At 45.7% G+C, this 14,888-nt stretch overlaps 1 protein-coding gene across 3 annotated transcripts in view; it reads right to left on the bottom strand.

The window, feature by feature from the left end:
- Positions 1–121: 121 nt before the first annotated feature.
- Positions 122–14,888, bottom strand: part of NPTN (neuroplastin) — a 59,673-nt gene continuing 44,906 nt past the window's right edge. Inside the window, exons 4-8 of one of the 3 annotated variants that reach the window (XM_074155563.1) lie at positions 13,729–13,862; positions 11,450–11,723; positions 2,008–2,029; positions 1,643–1,716; positions 122–1,247 (exon numbers count right to left, since the gene is read on the bottom strand). In XM_074155563.1, the coding sequence (XP_074011664.1) occupies positions 1,656–1,716; positions 2,008–2,029; positions 11,450–11,723; positions 13,729–13,862 (491 nt within the window). In that variant the 3' untranslated portion in view covers positions 122–1,247; positions 1,643–1,655. Of the gene's footprint in view, positions 1,717–2,007; positions 2,030–11,443; positions 11,724–13,728; positions 13,863–14,888 lie in introns of all 3 variants that reach the window. The other 2 variants (XR_012463478.1, XM_074155564.1) reach the window with 2 other exon arrangements.

Raw genomic sequence — 14,888 nt, 5'->3', positions numbered from 1 at the left:
CTTATTGCCACTGGGATTCACGCTCCAGGCCACCCAGCACTTGGGATCCACAAGTGATTAAATATATTTGATTTCAATAATATTTAAATAGTCTCACACATTGGGTTTGGTTTTTTTTTTTGTCAGTGTTTTATTTTTAAAAACAGGTGAATCCACTTTTTATACATCATTGCACTTCAACAAATACACAGAACACAAGTTCATGCATCTACAGTTACGCACATCATGAGAACCCTGTTAGGTCTATTTCTACAATCTTTAAATCATGAGAAATTACAGTGTCAAACTAAAGAGTATAACTAGTTGCATAGAATATCACCATGCTGTAACATTTCATCATTTAAACAAAACCAAACAAAACAAAAAAAAAAAGAAACTTATAAAAGTTTGCCTGAATTGAATGTACAAGAATATGTTGAACACATCAGTGCAAAAGGATCGGAGAATTTACATGAGTTAACAAAAAAAAAAAAAAAAAATCACTTAAAAAGCAATCATATATATATATTTATAAACTGAAGGTTTGTTTTTGTTTTCGACTGCATTCCACCACCACCACCTCGAACCATTCCAGCTTTTGAAGTCTGATTATAGGACACCCCAATCTCTCTCTCTATAGGTTAAGCCCTTAAGATAATTTCAATTTATATTACTCCTCTTAAGTACCAGCACAGTATAATTCTCTCATCTTTCAGACATACAGTAAAGGAATGAATATCAGCAGCTTAAAAATGAAACACAATTACTGTAGTTTGGTTTTCCCCCTCCCCCAAAATATAAATATATAACTGTATATATATTTTTAAGTTTTGCTGTACTTTACAAAAAGTCTCACTAGATGGCAGCGGTGCGCTTTAGAGCTTTGCCAATTTTTTTTTTTTTTTTTTTAAATAGCTACAGGAAGTAAAAAATGGCGCATGCGTGAACCCGACCTCACTACTAATGTTTAAATAGAGCCAGGAAAAAAAAAAAATAATAAAAAGCAACATTCACAGCACATCAAGCCCAAAATAGTTTACACCTTCTACACTGAAGCATTATTGAAATGTATCTGGCTAGGTCATCCTTACAGGAGAGGCTAAATAAGGCATGCGTTAGACAGTCATATTGTTGCTCACTTGAAAAGGAAAAAAATAAAAATAATAATAAAATAATAAATCAGACAGAACTGGAGTTCTAGAACCAAGAGTTCCAACCCTTAAATTTAGCAGGTCATATTGCCATCAGTCTCTCAGAAACTTAAAGCTCTAAAAAAGAAACGAGAAAAGGTGCTAGTCAATGCCCGGCAGCGCCCGCGCCCCGACAGCCTGCACTCAAAGCGCTCCTCCCTCTTAACTGAAGGTACAGGCTCCCCACCAAAGGCCAGCTTTAATTACAACTCGACGAGGAAGGGCTGGGTGTGTTTCTTAATTAGCCACAGCAGTGATTAGGTAGAACTCAACAGATCTTTAAACTACCTGCTTAATTTATGAAAGAAATCTGTTGTTAACCCTGGGTGCTGCCCGAAGCCTGGCAGGAACGGCTCGTGCCATCCTCCCAGCAGCCGGGAACTTCCCAATTCATGGAAAAGCTTATTTTCTGCACCCCAACCACTACAGGAAAAAAGGAGGGTTCAGGCTGACCCTTTCCGAGTCATACTTACATGATAAGCATTTTTAATTTGTGTTTCTCTGGCGTAAGTTTTTATCTTTATGATTGTTTGTAGAATTGGTTTTCCTGGAGAAAGAATAAAAAAAAAAAAAAACAAAACCACACCAAAATCAATCCCAAGCACAAAAATCAACCCCACTTTGGATCTCGACACCTTCTTGCCCCCTCCTACATCTGTCCTTCTCTGGCCAGGACCCCGCAGACATCACTCTCCCTCGCTCCAACGCTAACAGCACCCCAAAGGGTTCCTTCCCGTTCCCGATGTCACACGTAACATCCATCCCACGCCGTAAAAACTCCAATAATCCCCCAGATCATCCCAAATTCTATTTTTTTTTTTTCTTAAAAGGCACTTACATTGGCCCAGCTGGTTCATCATCTGCACACAGAATTCCGAGGCGATCCCGGGAAAGGGAAGGGAAGGAAAGAGAAAAAAAAAAAAAAAAAGAGAGTCAGTCTTTGCTTCGCGCCTCCTGCCCCGGCTGAGCCGCGACCCCCAATATCTACAGCACTAAAGGCCATTCCACTGGGAAGTGCAAAGGTTCATGGAAGTTACTGGTCGGGATTCGGGTTTTAATGGCAGGTATGTTGCTTCAATGGTTTTAGTTAACACTTGGAATGCTGGTCATGAAGAACTGCAACTGTAGTGGACAGATTGTTGCAATATGGTCAGACTCATCTTGTCCCCAAGTTCCAGTGGTTCAATCTCATAAAAAATAGATGAGAAGACAAACCAACGTCTCGGTTGTAAAATCCTGCTGGTTGTTTTCTTGCATTGATTTTTTTTTTTCTTTAAATATATATATAATTTTAAGCCATTCTTCAACTGCTGATGGGGAATTACTGGTATATACACAGGGTATATACACCATATACTCATTTTACCCCCCCTGGATGATACAACCTCTACATATTCCATTTTTCTCCCTGTTCGATCAGAAGGGACCAGGTTAAGAGGAGGCTGAAGGTGCAACACTTGATTCGAGTACCCAGCCATGGTCCCTGGACAGCAGCAGGCGCTGTGCGTCCGTCCCAGAGAGCCCCAGGGGAAATGAGGGATGTTGTGACACCTCCAGGCACCACAGGCTTCAGCTCCAGGAGACTGACAGCGTTGTTCTGCTTGTGTCTCAGGGCAAAAAGATTCTCTGAAGAATTGGAAAAAGATTTGCCAATGACTAATGTTTTGCATTAGCTCTTTCATGACCAATTGAACATTTTTTTTTGAATTATAAACACCTTATTTTGCTCCCAAACTGCACTACAGAAGAGCATTTAAACAGCAGTACAAAAACCAATCAGAAAGTGAACGCTCCTGTAGAAGTATTTTGGGAGGCGGGGGGGGGACGACACGACCAATTCAGGACCTGCCATTTCTGGCACTCAACAGTTGCCGTTCCCACCTCCTGCTCGAGGGGGTTTTTTCACAGAAGTCTTTAGGAAACTCTCAGCAGGATTCCACAAGGGTGCTCAGTGCACATGAAGCAGTTATGGAAATTACAGTCTTAACGGTGTAGGCATCCGCATGAGCACACGCCGGGAGTAATGTCGGGCAACGGGGACATTACTCCACCTGGACCTTCCAGGCAAACGGAGAGGCAAAGCCACCGCTAGCACAGACAGTGACCGGAACAACAGAAAAAATAATAGTTCAAAAAAATAAAGAACTAACCACAAACCAAGAGCTTTACAGCCAAAAATAACACACTAGCGACACACCAGTGTCCACAGAAGTCCATTCCCAGCAACAGTACACTATTGGACAAGGTACAGAGAGAACTAGGACTAGTAAAGGACAACCAGACATCAATGTGCTGTTGTATATACAGTGGAGATATACAGAGACACATCAGGTGCTGAAACACAAAGCACAGGAGGTCTAGAACTCCCCTCCGCAAACATCTTTTGGTTCAACAAAAGATGGTTGGAGCAGGCTGCGCTGCGCCTGCTGTGCCTGGGAGGGACCAGCCCCGAGCCCCCCGCCCCGGCCGTGCTGAGACCGGGCCATCCCGGCTTTCTGATGAGCACCATCGACATCTTTGAGAGTTTGTTTGGCTGGACTTCAGAAATAGCAAACTGCACCCTTAGGATACAAGCTCTTGCTATAAAATCTCCATTTTTCTTTCTTGGTTAAAATATTTAGATGCCTAATTCGGGTAAGTAGTTTTGTGTGTTTAAAAAAAAATATAATAAAATAAGAGCTTCACATTTATAAAGGCTACCGTGGAATGTTTTCCTAACAGATCCAACAAAAATGCCTATTGGAATATTTAAGATTATACAGTGGATCACCACCGCTCGTCCCTTTCCCATTGATAACCTAAACGGAGATAAAATAAAGACAGAGGAAAACGTCTCTGGGCGTCACTACCCTGGTCAGTCATTAACGGCTGGAAAAGCAGCCCCAGTACAAGTACAGACACAGACCGAAACCTCAGCGAAATCAGGGGGCAACAGAACGACAGAAAAAATAAGTACAAACTTAAAGATTTAAAAACAGCAAACTGAAATCCAAATTAGTCGTGAACGTGAATGAAGAAGTTTTAAGAAAAAAAGTGTTAACATTATGACTTGTGCGTTGTATAGACTGAAGCGGAGATTAAACAAACTCCAAAGCATGCAGATCTCTCACTTACCACCATTTTTTTAAGGGTATGATGCAATTGAAGGGGGAGGGGGGAAAAAAACAAAAAAAAAAGAAGTCATAGTAACCGACAAATATCAATATAACCCCAAAGCTTTATGCCAGAAGACCTGCGCTAGTACCGGGTTGTCTCTAACAGCACGGAAAAGCGATGGCCGCCGAGAACATCCTCCCAACACGCCGCGGCATTCCCTTCCGCTCCCCAAGCGCTGCCAGGTGAGCTGGAGTTTATATCATCCACCACACTCATCCCTCCTTTCGCAGGAATTTCCTTCAGAGGTTGGAGGGGATCTGCAGTCTCCCCAAAACCCTGTTGTTTAAAACCCCCCCAACCAGCCAAGCCTCTCCTGTGGATAAAGTGATTTATCTGCTTAGTCTTACCCCGAAATAGCACATTTCTGAGTGTTGGAATGGCTGCAGTCTCTAATGCATTGTGTAACACGTGTAATCAATCCCTCCAGGCAAAAATATCTGGGCATTGAAAGGGTAAGATGATGACAAATAGATTTGCTTTAGCTCCTCCGCTTGGATTAGCTGTCTGGGAACGCGACTCCTGCTTCGGCAGTCGGAGAAGGGGGCTGTGTTTTGTCCTGTCCCCTCCTCCCCCCCTTTACTTTTCAGCCATAATTTCAAAGGCATTTTACACGATACTCAGCTTTTTACCTCCTTTGGCAAGCTGCAGTATTTATTTTTAATATCAAATTAATCTTGTGTAGCCTCTTATGACTGGTGGAAGTTAAAAATGAAACACTAAAGGGTGCTTCCAGCACTAAAATTCAAATTTTTTGCATCCAAAGGGACTCTACACATTTCTACTCCTGCTTTAAAACTTGCAAAGAAACCTACTTCAGCAACAGTTCTTACACCGGCACATGGGAAAATGGTGAACTGGAACATTATTAAACTGAAACTTGTCTTCAGTTTCTCTTTAAACACACAAAAGGAAGAGCCAGGGTCTGGAGCAGCCTTGGGGCCCTGTGTCATAACACAACTCTACCTTAGAACCGCTCCAGAGAGCGCTGGGGAATTTGTGTCATTAAAAACTCGCTGGAGAGTTTCTTTCCGGGAAGAAAAAACTTGACAGTGGCTCGAAAACTCTGGAGAAGGACATTTATAAGAATTTAATGCATTTGTGAGTTGGGGTTCGGGGCAACGCTCTTCTCTCCAGCTCCGTCAACAGGAATAGTTTGGAGGGAGCGTGAAAAAATTAAAAAAGAGGTAAACGGAGACGCTCGTCTTGCTCCATAAAAGCAAACCAAGAAAAACCAAGCAGTTGCTCTGAAATGGAACGAAGGCACAAGCGAATCGGCAACGCAGACGCTCTGGCCAAGGTTATTGCCATTAAACTGGAAGAAATCTATAATAACAGCTAATAAATGAGTATCTGAAGGCCCAAAGGAGCGCGGCTACTCGATTGCCACCGTGATACAACGACGCTGGCTGTTGGGTGTAGTGGATGCTACAGTCTCACACTGTGCCTGGCTGACACTTTTCTCCCTTCGATGAAGGGAGAGAAAGGTGTGGGTAATAGGAAAAAAAACCAAAACCAACAAACCCAGAACCCCAGAAATTAACTTGTAACAAGGTAAACCGTTTCAGCTGAAAACATTTTGTTCTTTAAATTACTTACAGTAATAGCAGGAACAGGGAAAGTCAAGAAAAAAAGTAAAATATGAGTATTAGAAAGAATGTGGGGATATGGATTGAGCTTCTGCAGAGCCGGAGCAGAAAAACATTTAAGGAAACTCTTTGTATTAAGCCGAGAAGTGAAAAAGGAAGAATGAAAAAGGACACGTTATAACCCAGGCACCTCAAGGCTTTGAACTGAAGATCATGTAGAATATAGAGTTTAAAAACTGTTTCCATTCCTATGGGGGAATGTAGCCAAGTAGTTTTTACTTTCTACTTACCCCAGAACACACCCTTTAAACCAGCATCTTGGCTAATTTTAGGCTATTTCATCCAACAACCACAGAAAAAGATACTTTCTTTAGGGCTCTTTGATGTACTACATTCAGGTCACAATGGCTGATCTCTCTGTCTATCAAAAATAAGCAGCTTAAGCTATACCACAGAGGAATAAAAAAGCTATTTTGCTTCCTTTTACCGTCACGGGAAGCCCAAGCAGCTTGCATGGAGCAAAATGTGCCCGCAGTCCCCTGCCGAACCCCTTTCCCGCGGTACATGCAGTGACGGGCCAGTGTCTCTGCCCTCCGCATGCCACGTTCATGCAGCCTTCATCACCAAAAGCCACTGGAAGCCACGCCTCATTCACCCGCTCGAGATTTTCCAAGGTTTTCCAAAAACCTGTCTGCTCTCTGGAGAAGGAATGCTGTCCGTACGTTGCTTTACCGCGGGTAAAGCAAGTCAAAACTCTCATTTTGAAAGGATGCAGCACTTCAAGCGCAATCTGCCCCCCCTTCCTCCTTCCAGCACATAATTGGGATGCTGGGGGACAGGTTACTGGAGCTTCTCGCTGCAGTCGCCTCCCCTCCCAGGAGGACGAAAATGCCCCTAATCCACAGGCACGACAGCAAGAACCTGCACTGGGCCCCCGCTAATGCCACCCTCGCACCATTTCTGGTGGAAATACAGATTTCCCGAGTGCAAAGTTCCTTTCTTCTGCTATAGAGCAGCAGGAGGGAAAAAAAAAGAATAAACAAACAAATAAATCTGAATTATGTGAAGGAGGAAATATTGGCAAAGGAGCTACCGAGCAGCCCTGTTCCGTGGCATAAAAAGCAAAGAAACTAAAGACGAAAAGCGAGGTCCATGCAAAAAAAACCAAAACCCTCCCAGCCCTGCGGTCAGGAAATGCCAAAGTTAAAGGAGTGTCCTGGCCCTTCCCGCACGGCAGCGCTTCCAGGTGGATGTAACACCTCTGGTCAGGCCAGCGAGTCCGGTGGGAAAGTGTCCTGTCACACACAGCCCTGTGTCCTCCCCCTGAAACTCCGAAACCCAAAGGGGCTCACTCTGCAGCTGAATGCTAAATTGAGGAGAACTGCACCAAGTTTAAGCAGGTTACACTCACCCCACCCAGCCGCCACCAGCCCAGGTAGTTGGCACACTGGGATGGGTCATTGTTAGCCCGTGAAACATGGAGATGAGAAAGGGAATGAATTCAGCTGGCTTTATTTTGGCCAGCCAGGTAGAGTTCCTGAGCGCCCTGAAAAGCATCCCAGCCACCTTCCAGGAGAGAGTTTTCTCTCCAAACACTCCCATTCCCCACTAGCGACTGGGTGCTGCTGTTCAGCATCAGTTATCAGAAGTCCTCTTTTTGGCCCTTCTTTGTTCAGGCACCCCAAAAAGGTACAGCCCTCGAGCCTCGCTTAGTTTTGTTTAGGCTGATGCAGCTCTAAGACTGCTCGCTTTTCTGGGAAGTTCTTATAAATACCCTCTTGTGCGTATGCAAACACTGACATCAGTGTTCTGGTTTGTCAGAGGGTTACACACTTCTGAGGTTTGCCTGAAAAAACTTCATCTTCCTCTAAAAAACGGTTCTTAGTCAGTCGGGGTGGAGTGGAGAGACCCTCAGGATTTGCCATCTCGCTCCCTTACGCTGCATTAAATCAGAGGATTCTTTGGAGGTGTGGAAATGCTGAATAGCTCAATACAGTTCTCAAAAAAGAGCAGCAAGAGGAGCTGTTTCTGGAAGGTGGGACCTCAGTGAAGCACAGCTGAGAGAGGGGAAAGGACTCCAATTAAGCATGGCTGTAATTAGTGGATTCTGGAGCGATCCTGCTCCAGCTCTTGGCTCAGGCTGGGTTTGTTGGAGGGGATGAATGGAGGACGTGCTAGGGGCTGCCTGTAACTGCTGTATAACCCAGCCAGCCCTAGGGACAATGTCCCCTGGGCACTGCAGGAGGGGAGAGCCCAGTGTGGGCACCAGCATCTCCCACCGAGACCTGAGACAAAGGCAGCTCAACTGCATTTCACCTATGCTGGCATCAGCCAGGCTGTGCCCACCCTAAAGGTGGCCATTTAACAGAAAGGCTTTGGCTTCTCTGGATACAGGGGATGTTACCACCTTTAGCATGACTGTTTTTCTCCAAAACTTTGTAAGAAATCCTTAAAGTGTCCTGAATAAGTCATCTTTACACGAGGCCCACGCAGAGATCCTTGCTCCTGAGATCCTAAGCATTCAAGAGCAGGTCGGATGGGGCTTTGAGCAACCTGGTCTAGCGGGAGGTGGAACTGGATGAGCTTTAAAGTTCCTTCCAACCCAAACCATTCCATGATTCTATGATAAATTGGGTGACTAAGGAAGGTTCAGTTATCCCAGAGACGGGTGATGGCAGGGAACAGGAAGGAATCCCAGTGTCTGGGAAAAATTTGGAGCTGCCCAAGGACAAAAATTCCCCTCCCAGCACGAAGGGCCAGCAGTGAGGTTTCCCTGCTGAGGTGTCCTGGTTTGAGGCCACTGGTTTCTTCCCCAGTTAGCAAGGAGGCACCAAGAGCTCCATCGTTACTGCTGCAGCAGCTTCACACCAGGCTTCAGCACAACCACAACCCTTGTCCTTAAAGCTTAACACATTGAAACCAGTATTAAAAATAAATATTTGGAAACCCCGCTGACAGTTGTGAGAGATCACAGCTGTTGCCAAATAGTATTTCTATTGTGTAAGGTGGCGTTTAGATCGATATCCGCAGGAGTTGCTGGCCCAGCCATAGGCTCACTGATGAGCTCCACCCTGCAGCACACGGAGCTGGATTTATAGGATTTTTGGAAGCAGAGAGTTTAAATTCCAAATGATAAGCAGGCCATTGCGCTAAAACATTAACTTTGGCATTTCCTAACAATGTATTTAAAAGAATAAAATGAAGGGTAACCCCGGTAAAACATCTAAGTGCAGAAATCAGCAGACTACCAAGGATTTCTCACAGATGCATTTGTAAAATGCCCCTGCTCACGGGGTGTTTCCCACCACGATACCACAGAAAGCTCCAAATGCCATGACAGAAAATGCAAGAGTATCCAAGGGAATGTAGGACTCGAGTCGGCTGTTGGTTGAGAAGACGTTATGGCGATTGTCTCTCTCCATCCAGGCAAACCTAATCCACAGATACTGACTGTGATATGGATTTTTGTCCTCCAAGAAGGTGGACAGAGAAGACGTTTGTCCACCACAGAGGTTCAACACTCTCCAGGACTCAAGCTCTTTAAAATACTAGCAGACTGAGCAAGCAAATTTAGTAACCTTGGTTACTTGGCTCATCATCTTGGACACTTCCATCAGAGATGATGAGCCTGGATCCCTCAGGCATCTGACAAGCGGCCAAGACCAGCCAGGAAAACTTCAAGCCTCTGAGACCAACAGGTCCTGAACTCCTCACCTCCAACATGGGCTCGATCGCATGGACCCGATGGTTCTACTGTGATCTGGTCAAGTCAAAGCCAATCTCTATTGGATTAAGTCCATTTGAGGCTTCTTGCAATGAATATTTACATTTCAAATTACAATCTGATGATCTTGTTTTGGGGTCCTTGTGAAATGTCAAAGTCTGAAATGCAGGGAGCTATGAACAGCCATCAACACAGAGGTGAGATCCTCTCCAGCCATCCCAACATCAAAAGTTAGGCCAGCGCGTCAGAGGAAGATGGGAGAAACACAAAAAGAGCATTCAGATTGTCTTTTTCAAAGTTTTCTGGGCTGGTTGGGAGCCGCTTTGAGGACAAACTGCTGGCAGTATCAACCCCTCAGCACCTGTGAAGCTGTTAGTTATGCAGAGGAACATGCACTACCCGGGTTCAGTTTCATTGGATACACACCTAGACCAGTCCCAACGCATGCTCTGTAAGCGGTTAGTAAGTGCTAATTAAGTGGTTAACGTCAAAAGCTAGTTTCCTCTAGGTATGCACTAATTAAGACAGTTTTCATCTGCTATGGAAGTGATCCAAGCCTCAGCCATTCTCAAAGTAGGAACATTTATTATCTATTTATGAAGATTTTTTTTTTTTTTTTTTTTTCTGAAATGGAGAATGAGGAAGGAACCGTGAAGTTGGTTTTTCCCAAACTTCCCAGGAAGGTCAGCACCTCTATTTTCATCCCAAAAGGCAAATGGCCGTGCTGCGTCATTCCCAACCCCTCAGGCAGCTCGACAACAACCAGCTGGCAGCATGGGCAGCATGGGCAACGCAGCTGCCTCGGGACAGTCTCTCCCGGGCTCGAGAGCTCGTCCAGCCCGGGAAGACGACAAGGATTCAGTGCTTCTCATCCCGATCCCGCCTTTTTCCCTCTCCAGCACCTGCTCCATCACTTGGAGGCGTCAGGTTCCTACAGCACCACGGCACACCGGCTGCTTCTCACAAGGATTTTCCTGGCTGAGTTTTCTCGATAAATAAACACGGTGGCGAGCAGCTCGGTGGCACATTAAAGCCTGTTTCTCCATGTGGTTCTTTCAAATACTCCTGTTAGCCTCAAACTGCCCCTTTCCCCATGTTTCAGAGAGGAAGCAATGCAGAAGAGGCTCAAAGATGAAAGTGTTACTACTTTTTTTGTGTACCAAGCACAGTGTAACTAGTTAGCACTCCCAAACCTGATAATAAATACCTAATCTAAATTATGTAACTCAGTGGCTATTACAATTAGATACAGTTTCCAGAGCACTCCTTAAATACAAATTCAGTTACAGACCAAAGTGAGAGCCCTTTTAATGCTGAAAACATGTATTTCTGAAGCATCTCTGTGGTCCCAAGTCCCTTTAAGTGTAATGTGTCCTTACAGAACCTGCCCGGTGTCCATTCCAGGTGCCATACGGTAGAGGGAGGGCCATCGGGGGTCAGAGTGTCCTCAGTTCCCCACCCTGTGGCTCCTCAGGGCTGGCTGCGAGGTTACTGCAGCAGGAGAGAGACAGGAACACTCCTCCCACCTCGTGTCACAAAAGCTTTAAAGATATTGCAGTAACTGCCCTCCCACCCCACAGTCTGAGAGGGGGAAATCCAGCGTTGGGGCTTTGCCCAGCACTTGAATCCTTCTGCTGGATTTAATGTTGGGAGAGCGAGCAGATGAGAAAGCAGAGAGCTCAGCGCTGAACGATCTGCGCTGCTGATCCTTCCTGACACAAAGCCCCGCTCTGTTCCGCTGCCACAAGTCCCCTTTGCCTGGTTATATTCCCCTCTCTCTCTCTCTCCTCACAAGCGGCTTTGAGCACACTTACCGTCTGGGACTTCATCCGGCCTCTTCCTTTTCTCATAAACTACTATGATGACAACGAGGATAACGATTTCTGCCAGGATCCCCAAAAAGGGCCAGAGGGGAGCCAAGTGGCTGCGGACACGCAGGATGGTGGTGACCGAGACAGAGCCGACCTGGTTGGTTGCGTTGCACATGTACTCGCCAGGATCCTCGTTTATCTGGAGGTTTGTGATGCTGAGCTCGGTGTAGTTGTCTTTATTTGAAATAAAGAATCTCCCGGAGGAGTTGTTGATGTCCTGATAAAAGGAGAAAGGTGGAGAGGAGAAGAGCAAGAGGCTTTAGTGAGTTCCGGTGCCTTTTCTGTGTCATGGAAACTGGAAGAGATTGGAGGGATTCCTGCAGAGAGGCTGGTTCGTTAACACGAGGGAAGAGCCCACCAGAGTGTTTATTCTGTGTCTCTCACTAAGTGAGGTTCTGAGCACTAAAGCACTTCAAAACAGCAACAAAAAAAATGCCAGTTTAACTGACAGCCTGTATTTTCACCCTACTCGAACAGCAACAGCCACGAAACACCAGTGCTGGTGATCGTGTCGGTGATGTGTCCTCAGCCTTTTCCCACAGAAGAAACTCTTACACCCCACTCACCATTCACAGCAATGAGCTGGAAGAAATGAGAGAAGTAACGGGAGAGAGGATACGTTCCCTACCAGGGGACAAAACAATTTCAATAGAGAAGGGAAAACAAGAAAGTAGCGCTAGATTATTCCATTGTTATGGATTTATTATCATTATTCCGTTATTATTAGAAAGTAGCATTAGTAGATTATTCCGCACCGCATTAGAGAGCGCTTCCTAACTATTTCAGGTATAACCACTCTAACAATATTTTGCCTTTGCTATGTTTTTAAATGAACCACAGGCTGCTCACAGCTTTGTGGTCAGGGCAGCCACCGACTTTAGGGATATTTCAAGCTGGAATTCAAGGCACCATGTTCTTTCTACGTTTGAAAACCAGACTTCCTGAGTTGCTTCTGTTTAAAGAATTAAAGAAGGGGCAAAACTTTCACAAAGTTTAATCTACCTGAAAGTTAATCTTGGGCAAGTTTATCAAATAACTTTTCACCCAGAAAGGGTGAAAAGAAACCTGCACAGCAGCACCCAGGGCTCTGGTGACTCCCAGCACTCCATAAATCACTGTCCCATAAAAATTTAAGTTCGCACTTAACAGTGAACAATGAACTGCTGCTGTTATTTGCTTAATATTTTTTCTCCCACCTATCAATCAAATTGCTACTTCACCAGCAGCTCGTACAATGTCAAAATAGGTGGGGGCTGAGGATTTAGCAACCTCCAGCTTCTCTTCTGCCATTCCAGTTGCTGGTCAAATGGGTTTGTTCACTAGGTCAGATGCCACATGGAAAAAATAGGATCACTTAAATGCTAATAGGTATCCCTGCCACAGCCTCTTATTAAGTCCTGTGGGTGCATCAGGAAGAGTGTGGCCAGCAGGTTGAGGGAGGTCATCCTCCCCCTCTGCTCTGCCCTGGGGAGGCCCCATCTGGAGCACTGGGTCCAGTTCTGGGCTCCCCAGTTCAAGAAGGACAGGGAACTGCTGGAGAGGGTACAGCAGAGGGCTACAAAGATGATGAGGGGCCTGGAGCATCTCTCTTAGGAGGAAAGGCTGAGGGACTTGGGGCTTTTTAGTCTGGAGAAGAGAAGGCTGAGGGGGGATCTGATCAACACCAATAAATACTTAAAGGGTGGGTGTCAGGAGGATGGGGACAGTCTTTTCTCAGTGGTGCCCAGTAACAGGACAAAAGGAAACAGGCACAAACTTGAACATAAGAAGTTCCATATAAACATGAGGAGGAACTTCTTCACTTTGGGGGTGGCAGAGCCTTGGAAGAGGCTGCCCAGAGAGGTGGTGGAGTCTCCTTCTCTGGAGACATTCAAAACCCGCCTGGACGTGTTCCTGTGCAACCTGCTCTGAGTGGACCTGCTTTGGCAAGGGGTTGGACTGGATGATCTCCAGAGGTCCCTTCCAACCCCATATCATTCATCATTCTGTGAGCTCAAGCAGTAAAACTGGAAAGAAGTTTGAGAAACCAAATGCATTTTTAAATCACATTTCATCACTCACGTCTTGTAATTCGTAGCAGATACCCTGAACATCCCCAAACTACGCTTCGAGAAGTTCTTAGGCACCCCAAATAATATACCCCAAACCCAAAATGCTCGTTTCCTCCCATACCGGGGGGGTTTGGCAGGTTAATAGATGCCCTGACACCCCCCTTTTCTTACCTCAAACACTCCATTAACCTTCTTGCGCCAGACCCACTCGGGATGTGGGAAGCCCACGGACTTGCAGTACATGAGCGCCTCCTGCCCCTCATTTTTATTTTCACTCCGCTTGTGGCCAGTGATGTCAGGACTAGCTGTGAAAGAAAACAAAAAAACCCCCTTCTGTTTACAAGCTGCTTATTGAAGCTCTGAGAATTTGAACAGAAAATAAGTGACAAGTTCCCTGGAAGCTGTTGTCTTTCCCACACCGAGCCCACCTTATGGAAGAAAAATTGCCATTCCCATGTCTCTCCCAGCAGCAGCTCAAATGAAGGTCTGCAAGAACGTCCTCCAGGCTCAGTTTGCCAGACGGATTGAGGGACAAGGGAGAAATCTCAATGTCAGACTTGAGTTATCTACCGCAAACTTAAAAAATTAAAGATGGCCCAGCCGTTCCCTGGCGTAGGAAGCTGAGAAACATCCGGGTCTCCCTGCAGGAGGTCCCTGGGGCTCTGTGGTACCTTCAGCTTTGAAACAGAGCTGTCCGAGAGCCCGGTTACAACTTGCCCGTGGCGTCAGGACTGGGCACTGATACTGTCTGAACAGGAATTTCCCAAAGCTAAATCAAGGTGTTCTTCCTGGAAGCAGGGTTTTAGATTTGGTCCACAAATCGTTACGCTTAACACTCATTAGACCTTACAGTGACACCACTCCCGGGTACCGCTGGGGATCTCTCCCACAGCAAAAGTCAGAAATCCCTCCAGCAAAGACCCTTTGGTTCACTCTACCCACAAACAGATATATTCTAAGGAAGGCTGGAGGTGAAGCTGGGCAACCGCAAGCAAAACACAGCCCTGAGTATCAACAGAGGGTCTTCTGAATGAACTTCTCGATAAATACCGTCGCTGCCGTTTGGCAGAGCAGCCCCTTGCAGCCTAATACCTCACGAGAGATTAAGGTGGATCAATGGGCTGCCCCAGCTGAACCTTCCCTTAAGCAGATGGCTTCGGTGCTGTAGTGACCACCTTTAAAGCCCATTCGCTTTCTAGCGCGCTAATTATGTCACACGTGGCCTGCTGTGTGATGGCAGGACGCTGATCTGTTAATCCAGTCAAAGTCCAATCTGGGTGCTCCAGGAAAAGACCCCCCCCCAAGCACTGGAATTTATTCCAAGGGTCTAT

Source organism: Numenius arquata, chromosome 11, assembly GCF_964106895.1.
Source record: "Numenius arquata chromosome 11, bNumArq3.hap1.1, whole genome shotgun sequence".
Taxonomy (NCBI): Eukaryota; Metazoa; Chordata; class Aves; order Charadriiformes; family Scolopacidae; genus Numenius; species Numenius arquata.
Note: the sequence above shows the minus strand (reverse complement) of the source record. Positions and strands in the feature narration are given on the sequence as shown.